This window comes from Crocuta crocuta, unplaced genomic scaffold (assembly GCF_008692635.1).
Source record: "Crocuta crocuta isolate KB4526 unplaced genomic scaffold, BGI_CrCroc_1.0 scaffold138, whole genome shotgun sequence".
Classification (NCBI taxonomy): Eukaryota; Metazoa; Chordata; class Mammalia; order Carnivora; family Hyaenidae; genus Crocuta; species Crocuta crocuta.
In genome coordinates this window covers 3,006,929-3,018,322 of record NW_027532585.1, presented here as the reverse complement: position 1 = coordinate 3,018,322, position 11,394 = coordinate 3,006,929, and the positions used below count along the sequence as shown (strand labels likewise).

Genomic DNA, 11,394 nt, shown 5'->3' with positions numbered 1-11,394 from the left:
GTGTCTGGAGACTCAGCAGGTTACTGCCCCAAGTTCTTTCACTGGGTAAAAAGGCCTTCTCCCCAAATAGCTTTTAAGATTTCCACTTTCTGAAATACTAAATGTTAAGAAAATTAAATGTTCAGGTGCCTGAGTGGCTCAGTCTAGAGCCTGCTTGGGATTCTCTCTCCCTCTTTATCTGTCCTTCCCCTGCTCTCTTTCAAAATAAACATTTAGAAAATTCTTTAAAAAAAAAAAGAAAACAAGATTAAACGTTGAAAACAGTGCCCTCCATTGCTGGTAACATAAAACCAAAAAGGCTGCATGTGATTAAGTAAAGCAGCATCAACACTCCCTCTTCTGGCCCTATAGCTGTACTGCCAGAATTCTCCCCGCCACTCAGTATCTGAAATCACTTACATGTCAGTAGCCATTATCACTATCAATTTGCAACCTACATTCTCTGTAACTATGAGTTTTCTAATTTGACGGAAATACCCGAAATAGTAAACCACTCACCCACCCTGAAATATAGAAGCTCACAGAGAGAGCAGCATTACAAGAAAACTAAAGGGAATCCTTAATTAAGGAAGGAAACATTGTAGCCATATGTGCTCTGTTATATCTGGATTATTTTCTTTGATCCTACATAATGAGACACTTAATGGCAACAAAAAAACTCAAAATCACACTCAATTGGATATGCAAACTCATAATAAATAAAACACTGTGACTGTGACTACAAATCAACACTAAAACAAATTCTGTAAGTATTTTATTTATCATTGAAGAAAAAACACAGCAGCAAGTTCTGTGTTGGCTTCAATAAGACCAAATAGTTAATCTTCAACATAGCTACAACACTCCAAAATTGAAGTCAACACAGTCATTACTACAAATTACTTGTTCAAAGAATCTATCCTGAAGAGAAAGGAAATTAGGAAAAAGAATTTAAACAATTCCTCCAAACCACACATTTATAAATATTGTCATATTTAAAATGCTTGAAAGGCATGAATTCTCCATTAATGGAAAAGCAGTTTGCTATTGGCAACAGAAAAAACTCAGCAACAGTTTACCAAATGCTTTAAAATTTAAAAGCTGTAACTGTTTTGGATTCACACTTGAGCAGTATTCTTGTCATTACAATCATGACTGCAAATTGCTTTATACTCACCTCTCAAGTAAAACCTACAGAAAATCCCACTGTATCCAATGTTTGTAATGTTTACTGCACTTACAGTGAACCTAAAAACTTTCTAAATGCAGTTAATATAGTAAATACCTCAAAGTATCTAGAGGTATGTCTCAACCACTAATGATGTGGAAATTCTTTCAGCCCCTGCTTTGAAGAGTCTTCAAATACATTTTCTATAACAGAACCTTACCTCATTCCAAATGAATATAGTATTTTAAAACAAAAAAATCAGTTCTGTACCAAGATACAGGTGTTACTCCATACCTGAAGGTTCACATTTTAAATTTATTTTTTAGTTTTTCTCTTTTGTAAACAAATGATTGATGAAATAATGCAACACCGTAAATTCCAGAAAATGGCCTGGTCGTCCAACCTCCTGTGGGTATGGTGCATGATCAATCTATTATAGAGGATTAATACAAGTTCATGCTTTTTGTGTTATGGTGAGACAACATTAAAGAATCCAATTTAGACTGGTTGAAGCACAAGTATAATAATCCTTGAATGTGACCAAACCTATGTGAGACATGAGTTTGAATCCATCATCTTGAGATTTAACGTCGTACTGTGGTCCATCCATCTTCATCAGTCTCATTTTTAGTACGACGAAGAGATTCCCGATCTTTCTCAGCTCTCCATGAGGACTTCTCTTTTTCACCTTCTCTTTCCCTTTCTCGGTCTCTTTCTCGGTCTCTTGAAAGAGCTGGGGGAGGAACACGACGAGGGGCTTCCCGCTCTTCTGCCCGCTCATCTTTCCTGTCATCAGCACGTCTCCAAGAACTTACTAAAGAGTTTAACAGAAAAAGAGAATAAATACTGTACTGTATTGGCTCAGACTAAAGAGAACTTTAGCAAAAAGAATGTTTCCAATTACTCAGAAATCCTGTACTAAAGGTAACAACATAGAATCTCCATAAAAAAACAATAAAATTTTAGTAATTTAAGACAAGGCAACAAAAATCTAAATGAACATTTAAAGTAAAAAATTTTGCCTCTTACTGAAACCTTCACAACAAATTAGCCATTAAGCATACTTTTCTGCTTTTTCTTAAAGTTTCAACTGTCACAATTTTAGAGAAACAATGTTTTACACTTTGTGCTTATCTACCAAGATCATACTTTGAAACAACAACAATTTCCTGGCAATATAAAATAAGCTTTCAAAGCAACCTATATCACTTACCATCCAGTTTAATTAACCTACTGATATACTCTGAATTTAGAAACGAGCTAACTTTACAGAGTGACTAAGTTTATGAGAATTATGAATTTTAAACTGAATATTCCCTATCTTATTTTTGCTGTTTACAGGAATGTATGGGGTAATTAAATAAAACCAAAATGTCCCCAGGAATTCTGGATTCCCGATAGTTCAGCAACATGCAGACGACCATGCCTACCTTCTTCACGTTCTGATCTGAGAGGAGGTCCTCTTCGGTCTCTGTCATCTCGCCTTTCTCTTAGGTCACGGCGATCGTCTCTCTCCCGACGACGGTCATCTCGATCCCTATCATCTCGGCGAGCCGAATCTCTCCAGCTCGAAGATTCCTCCGCTGGTCCTCTTCTCCAGCCACCTTCATCCCTGTAGTCATTCAAAATGTTAAGTTCTGCTGTTAAACTACATGATAGTGCATTTGAACAGACCATATCCAGGCTGGTGCTCAGAGTTTACAACCCAACAGGGATGAAGTTTAAATTTATAACCTGATTTCAACCTGATGCCTCAGGTGTAGAGGTCAAATGAGAACATCTGGATCTGTGCTTTCCAACCTAATAGCAACTATCTGTATGCAGCTACTTACATATAAATTAACTGAAACAAAATCAAGACATTCCATCAACAGCACTAACCATATTCCAAATATTAAATAGCCAAATAGTATTCAAATAGCTACGATAGTGGATATTACAGACCCAGGACGATTTCATCCTTGCAGAAAACTGTATTATAAACAGTGCTGGTCTAGATTCATCATCACAAAGCCATTTTGGCCAGAAGAAGCAAGCTAGAACCGTTACCGTGAGGACTATCTAAACCGCAGGGAATGGGCAATGGACTGGTAAAGCTACCTGGTCTGGCTTCCTTACTAATGAGTTACAAAATCTGCAGAAAACTACACAGCGTCAGCCTCACTTTCTCAACTTTGTTAAGAGGGGATGTTTGGAAGAGGGATGGGGCACACGATTTCTCAACACTATCTGGGAAAACAACGAAGAGTATTTAAGAGAATCCTAACTGCAATTCCCCCAAAGAGTTCCAATCAGAGCATCCAACCTAGGCCGTCTGAAGCGGTCCTCTCGATCCACCTCTCGCTCTCTGTCCCTTTCTCGCTCTCGCTCTCGGTCTCGCTCTCGGTCTCTTTCTTTCTCTGGGTCCTTGTCGTTTTCATCACGATCTTGGTTATCTCGCTCTCTTTCTTTTTCTCTATCCCATTCACGTTCTTCTGATGGTCGCGATTCTCGAGGTGGACCCCAACTCTCTTCTCTGGCCTTTTCCTTCTCTCTCCAACCACCTGTTGATTTTTTTTTTTTTTTAAAGAAATAAAAGTTTTTTAGTATTCCAGAAACACAAGTTGGTAACTATGAATAGAGATCTTGATGCTGACATTAATATCACCATTTATATGTTACTTTAAGACATTCCAAGGGCACCTGCGTGGCTCAGTCAAGCATCTGACTTCTGCTCAGGTCATGATCTCATGGTTTGTGGGTTTGAGCCCCACATCAGGCTTTGTGCTGACACTGTGGCTTGCTTCAGATTCTGTTTCCTCCTTCCTCTGACCCTCCCCGACTAGCTCTCACTCTCAAACATTAAAAAAAAAAAAAAAAGACAATCCAATCTTATTTTTTAAAACTAAAGCTATTTATCTCATTTTACAGAATCACCAGCTCATATTTGTTACTACCTATCTTTTTTCTAACATACAGGGAGAAACATGTAAGATAAGGGAAATTTATATAGCCTGGGTTGAGTGTTTCATATGCTGCAATTTTGGATATAAAAATCTGTTCTGAATTTTAAAATGAGTAGACAACTCATTCTAACAAAAAACTTAAAAGAGTGAGGGTCAGGAAGTAGATCTTTGAGAGATGGAGCCCCAATTATAATTTCATTCAAATGTTGCAACATTTTCAAAACTTTTATAACTAAAAACTTTTTCATATCCTTGGCCTTCGCCATTTACCACCCCATGCAGTCATGGAACAAAGAAAGATTAATCCTTTGACCCTATCCAGTATCTCACACTTAGCCCTGGGATGCCCCAGTCTAGGAATGTAATATATATACACAAAGAGGCCAAAGGGAACAGATTTAAATGAAAATCTATTACACCTGCAAAACTGAGTATTACTATTGCTACCATTTCTATTATGACGTGCCACAGCACTATTCTAAAACCTTCAACTCATTTAATCCTATCCATAACTTTGAGCTATAAGTAAATCCCACACTTGTCAATTTACCTACTTGCTAAAATTTGTAAACTGCTAAAATCAATGCTCAAGCACTTTTGCAGTCACTCAGAGACACATGCAGAATGGTGAAATATCTGAGTCGCCAGAAAAGCCCGTTCACAGCGGAGGTTGAACAAGGCAATTAATTGCTGTCTGTCCTCTTGCTGAGGCGTTCATACTTTAGAACAAGTATCCTTTTAGTGGTCTTAAATTTAGTAACTTCTTTGCATTTTTGTGTTTTACTGGTGATTTCACTGTTTAAAATGTCCCTCAAGCACTATGCTGAAGTGCTGTCGAGTGTCTCAAGCACAAGAAGGTGATGGATGCGCTTTAGAGAAAAATCTCCATTTTAGATAAGCTTCATTGAGGAGATACAGTGCTGCTGGCCAGGAGTTCAATGTTAATGAATCAATTAACGTGTATTAAATAAGGGAACTTTAAAACAGAAATGCACAAAAGAAGGTTATGCATTCACTGGTTGACAGAAATGTTGTGACCAGAGGGCTTAATAGGAACCTAATCTGGTATATTCCTTTGGAGCAATGGGTTCAGTATTCACTGTGACTTTATAAATGTCTATCGTGAATTAATGAAACTACTATACTGTCATCCCCATTCTACACATGGCACAGAAAAGTCACACAGCCAGACAGTGGACGGAATGGAGACCAGAAGACAAGAGACCAGATACCAGAAGACAGACCAAGAGACAGAACCACCAAGGGCAAAGGGAAGGAAGCCGCTCGCCGAACTGTGCATTTAGAACGGCTGCCTCTGGTTACTGCTGTGGGAATTGGGAGTGGGGGAGAGGGAGAGCCTGCAGGGACCAGGAGCAGCAAGAGTTCAAGGAAAGCAGGACAGTGGCCCAGACATGCAGGGGGAATAGAGAGGTGGGTAGATTTAAGGAACGTTGAGAAAAACAAAACTGAACTAAATGAAGATTAAGAGGGCAAAGGACAACTCCCAGATCTCTAGGTTATAAAATCAGATGGATGGTGGTGGCCCTGATGAGAAGCCTGTGGGTGTGAATTCAGTTTCAACACGTTGAAGATGACAAGTCAGAGACATTTCTAGGTAGAAACGTATATAGCGTGCAGGCTAGAAACACAGGTCTGAAGGTAAGGAAAGAACTCATTTGGAGAAGATGGTAATAGAAGTCACAGATTATGTATAACTTGCTCAAGAACAAAAAAGTATGAAAACATGAGCAGGGCCAAGACTGAGAAAGGAAGGAACTGTGCTCTTCCCATAAGCCTAACCCCAAGGCAGGCAAGAGCGCAAACTTAGTATACTTTTTCATTATTTACATGTGAAGGCTGGTGTAGGACAGAACTGAGGAACACCAATACTTAAGGGATGAGCATGGGAACAAGAGCCCTCAAAGAAGCAGTCACCAGGCAGAAGGGGGGAAAAGCACGTATCACTAAGGCAGAAAAAGGGGTAAGGTTATGTAACTTATTCTGCGGTGTCGGATATCGAAGCCACACTCCTGACATAAAAGCCACTGCACAGGTATCTAAGGGAAGATAAAACACCAGTCTCTAGAAACCAACAATAATAAACCATAACCACTGTCATCTATACATTAAAACTTCACTTTTATTTAGCTAAAAAATAACTTTGTTTAGATATTAAAATACAATTTGTCACTGGAGACGTCCCTGTTTGAAAATACTAGAAAATAGTGATTAGCTTATACAAGATTTCACTTTCTATTCGGAAAACCCATTAGGCAGACTCTATAAAGCATCTAAGCTGGTTTTCTGAATACCAGAATTTTACCTGGCTTGACAAATGGTCTCCAGGGACCAGGCCTTGAGTCCTCGCCCCTTCTGGGAATCCGATCATCATCTGTGTTTCTCCAAGGCCCCCGGTCATCATCTGCACCACGTCTGGAAATTCTGTCATCATCAGCATTCCTCCAAGGTCCTCGATCATCATCCAGCCCACGCCTAGGACCCCGGTCATCATCCATGCCGCGCCTCGGACCCCGATCATCATCAGCATTACGCCAGGAAGACCGCTCGTCATCTGCACCTCCTCGCCGTGGGCCCCGGTCCTCATCCATCCCACGTCTTGGTCCTCTATCCTCGTCAGCTGTTCGCCAGCTTCCTCTGTCCTCATCCAGTCCCCGTCTAGGTGGTCTATCATCATCCGCGTGACGCCAGCTTCCCCTGTCTTCATCGCCAATTCGTCTAAGAGGCCTGTCATCATCTGCACTGCGCCAGGAAGGTCGGTCATCATCCACCCCCCGGCGAGAGAACCGGTCTTCATCAAGGCCACGTCTGGGACCTCTGTCGTCATCCATGCCGCGCCGGGGAATGCGATCATCATCTGCTCTGAGAGAAGACTCTCTCTCTTCCTCATCCCCCAGGCGCCTTGATCGATCATCTTCTCTTCTATGAGGCCTCTCCTCATCCCGCCCCTCTCCACGTCTCCACTCCCTACAGAGCAACAAGCCAAACATCTGTAAGAGTCCATTTTCTTAAAAGCACATGATCCTTTTGGAAATTATTTCATTCACTTTTAAAAACCACTTCAGCCTAAATTCATTATTCCTAGTCCTGAAAGAACACGTGGTCCTAATAAAAAACAACACAAAATATAAAATCTTGTATCAACAAATATGTAGACAATTAAAGGTATCTAGCTGCCCTTTACCAGAAGTATCCTGGCATCTATTACTATGAAGTTTCAAAACTTAATTTCTGTACAGCACTATGACCAGCAATCTTACCATGACAACTCACTTTTGAAGGATGATTCGATCTACTTAAATTTAAAGGAAGGAGCACCTGGGTGGCTTAGTGGGTAATAATGACCTGATTTCGGCTCAGCTCATGCTCTCATGGTTGTTGAGATCAAGCCCATGCCAGGCTCTGCACTGAGCATGGAACCTATTTAAGATTCTCACCCTTCCTCTCCCTCTGCCCCTCTCCCCGCCTCACTCCGTCTAAAAATAAGAGCAAATAAACAAATAAAAGGAAAATATGTTCTAGAACTATTCATTCTTACTGTAATCTCAGTATTATTCAATTAGGGAACAAAACCCTGAAGTTATTATAACCCTGAAAGACTTATTTCTCTAAGTATCTAGAAGTCCGTAATTATAGCACTGTTGAAGTAAACTATGAAACACATTTCGGTAACAGACATGCATACAATTTTTCACAGTTCTCCTTTCCCCACCTCTACAAAATAAACCCAATTTAACAACTACTAATGAGGCATTAACAGGACCTCTGTCTAATCGGTACTATTTTCCTTGACTCTACTTACTTCTCTGGTGGGCCTCTTCTCCACTCGGAATCTACTTCAGGTCCTTTTCTCCATGTGCCTTCTGAATCTCTATCTCCCCAACGAGAGTCCTACATTCACCAAAGTTAATGTGAGGCACTACATTGGCAACACTTATTACAACTACTAGTATTACCAAATGTTTTTGCACTTATATTAATCTTAAATCCTTAAATATGAACAAGTTTTAAAATGGTTTCCTTTTTAACCCGAAGTCAGAGTAACAGTACAGTGCAACTGGTGTTCTCGTGTATTGACTAGCTTTATAAATCAACAAAATACCACCTTGAAAGCAATCTGGCACCTAACCTCTGAAATTAATCGAGTATCTACAGATATCCTTTGATCCTTAAAATTCCCTGAGATTATGTGAAAAAAGCTCAGTGCCCCAAACGTACACCAGAGGAGTTCCTAAAATCGAACAAATGAAATGTCAAATGAGGGATGTTTCAATTAAGTTATTTCCCTCTTCAAATACTATGTTGTCATTAAAAATTATGGAAAAGGGTATCAGAAGATAAATATGCTTACAGTGGAAATGTAAATGTGGTACAACCTTTGTAGAGAGCAGCGCACAATTTCTATCGTGTACAGCTGACACAGCTTGATGGCTCCTACAAACATAACCTAAGGCCACAGTCAGCAATTAAGAATACTCTGGAAAATATAAAACAAGACCTATGGCAAGGGTGGGAGGAGTAAGATAAAAATCTAACAGAGCTAACAATTCCAAGTAGGTACTTAAGAGAATCTTTATTCAAATTTTAAAAAGTGTTTTGGCAATAAAACCTCCCCAGTAGCAACTAACATAAGAAACAGTGAAGGAAAGAGGAGCCAGACGGTAAGTCATCTGCCATCGCAACAGACTCTGGACTCTTAGGGTGCAGGTTATTCTAACAGACCTTCCCAAGTGGACACCGCGGGACAAAGAGGAGCTTGTCAACTGTCCACGTAACTTACGGTCACTACAATGAAGGGAATGTCCATGCCCAGAAAACCCAAGTTTCTCCCACCCTTCATGCTCACCCTACAAAGTAGACTCTGCAAAGAATTCAAGTTATTAGAGGTTTTCATACAACTAGAACCTCAAAAAAAGATGTTTAGGGATGGCTATGAAAAAGAATTCTAAAAAGTAACCTACCAAAAATATTTAACTCAGTTCACAGATCAAAGAGAATAGGCCCTTCTAGTAAACATATAAACTGAACAGGAATCTCAGAGAAGCAGTTTCAAAAGGGCAAAGATTTTTAAAAAAAAAAAAAAAAAAGGAAGGGGGAACACTAAAAGAAAAAACAGGACTGTGTAAGGCAAGTACAGACAACAGCAGAAAAAATTTCCCTGGATTAAGAAAATGTCATCTTCTCTAAGGTAAATAAACTGCATCCTCTGACTACAAAAGGCACAAGTGCCAAAATGAGGGAATAAGAAAGCCTATATACTGAGGTGACTGCACAAAGTCTCGGGAAAATCTTTTCCTTTTACTCCAAGGACAGAAAATTCTGCAATCCCCAAGGAATAATACAGAGTATCTATAGAAGTAATAAGCCCAAGACTATTATCAAGACCCCCTCCCTTCCACTGTGTCCTCAGGATGCCGAGCAGTCTCGAAACTTCTGGGGGAGGATTTTGAACTGACCAAACCACTACAAAGTTTTTCAACTCTGAGAGGGGGAAAAAAAAATCTTTTTTGAGACATACAGAAAGACAGCCTGAAAAAAAAAACTGAAAAGATACACAAAACAAAAAAAATGTATATGCAAAGGAAAAACGGTGATAAAGTGTAAACATATTTGAAACTAACTCATGTTTACCAATCCTACTGGAAAACTGTTAGGCAGTTCTAAATACGTAACATGTTTTAATGAGCTGGATGTAAAAATATTCAACTTACTTCAATAAAACAAATAAAAGTAAAGGTATGTTCAGAATTCTTTGTTCTGAGAAGACAGAGTTCCCAAAATTTACAGACTGGGAAGTTCATATAATTTTAGGGGGAAAAAAACTGGTGGTAATCACTAAGAGAATAAAGAAAGCAAAAATGAACTGAGAAAAGTTCTTAAATTTGGCTTGAAGGAAGCGGTGGCAGGGACACGGGAGCAAATAAAAAAATCAAACATAATAAATTACTGTGTTAAATGTAAATAAACTAAAGACTCTCCAATCAAAAGGGAAGGTAGGGAGGGGGAGGCACAAAACAGAAACAAAAGACTGAAAATGAACAGATTTGCAAAAACTAAATTTTAAAAAAAGCAACTCAGAAACCCATTATCATAGCCAAGTAAGTTACCTCCCTTTCTTCAGAAGATGAGGCTCCCATAAATTAACAGAATGTAGCGAATTAAAATAAGTAACACACCACTTTTGATTCCATACATACACACAGAACTTTGTGCCCAAGAGAAAAAGAGTATGCGCACCACATCATGTTTTAGAACACAAAATTGGAACTCACATAGGCCACATTCACTAGTAACAAGGAAGTAAACATAAAAATTAGCAACAGGAGTAACAAAACCAGTAATCTATCCATGCACATTTTAAATCGAAATCAAAGAACAGCAGGTCTTCCAAGAAAGGACACTGACACAGGTGTGACACAGACGAGGGGATGGAGAAAGGCAGGGCCAGAAAGCCTCCAGTTACCCACGTCTCAACTTAGAAACTAAGCTGTATCTCATTTAAGGGGGAGCACTGGCACAGCCAAGGAGAAACAGAGAATGAAGACAGATGTCACAAGAACATGATATGCCATAAAACAAACTCAGAATGGCTAGAGTATAGGTGACTAAGAAGAAAATGGTGACAGAAGATGATGATGGAAAAAGGAAACAAGAAAAGGCCTTGACTGCTAAAGCAGGTTGTACCTTTGGCTCTAAGTAATGAGTACCAATCAAAGTAAGGTTTGAAACCCAAGAGCAGGTAAAGCAATCAAATACGCATCATGAAAAAAATGGCCACAATGTAGAGGAAGGTCTCTAGCTGGGGAGACATTATAATCAGAAAGAATAGTAAGGAGACCAGTAAATAATACAGACAAAAGGAGATTCTGAATTAAGCCAGGAATGTAGAACAGAAAGGAGAGGGAGAGGTAAATTCAAAACTCTAAGATTAACTGGGTAACGGTGCCACCAATCAGGAGCGGGGATTAGAGACACAAGCCAGAGGGGGAATAAAAGTTGGTTTTGGATATGAGCGCGTATTAAAAATATTTAGGACAGCATCACTTGGAAATATTGTTAAAATGGACATTCTGGGGCACCTGGGGCGCTCAGGCAGTTGAGCATCCAACTCTTGGATTTGACTCAAGTCATGACCTCACGGTTCGTGGGTTCGAACCACACACCGAGTTGACAGCACAGGGCCCACCTGGGTTCTCTCTCCCTCTCTCTCTGCTCCTTCCCTGCTCACTCTCTCAAAATAAATAAACATAAAAAAATAAATAAAACATGAAGCTCAGACACTGA

The 11,394-nt window shown here is 39.6% G+C and overlaps 1 protein-coding gene across 1 annotated transcript in view; it reads right to left on the bottom strand.

The window, feature by feature from the left end:
• Nucleotides 1–741: 741 nt before the first annotated feature.
• Nucleotides 742–11,394, bottom strand: part of EIF3A (eukaryotic translation initiation factor 3 subunit A) — a 34,771-nt gene continuing 24,118 nt past the window's right edge. The window contains exons 18-22 of the mRNA XM_077779599.1: nt 7,913–8,001; nt 6,416–7,077; nt 3,453–3,690; nt 2,578–2,759; nt 742–1,961 (exon numbers count right to left, since the gene is read on the bottom strand). Coding sequence (XP_077635725.1) covers nt 1,732–1,961; nt 2,578–2,759; nt 3,453–3,690; nt 6,416–7,077; nt 7,913–8,001 — 1,401 coding nt within the window. The 3' untranslated portion in view covers nt 742–1,731. The remainder of the gene's footprint in view (nt 1,962–2,577; nt 2,760–3,452; nt 3,691–6,415; nt 7,078–7,912; nt 8,002–11,394) is intronic.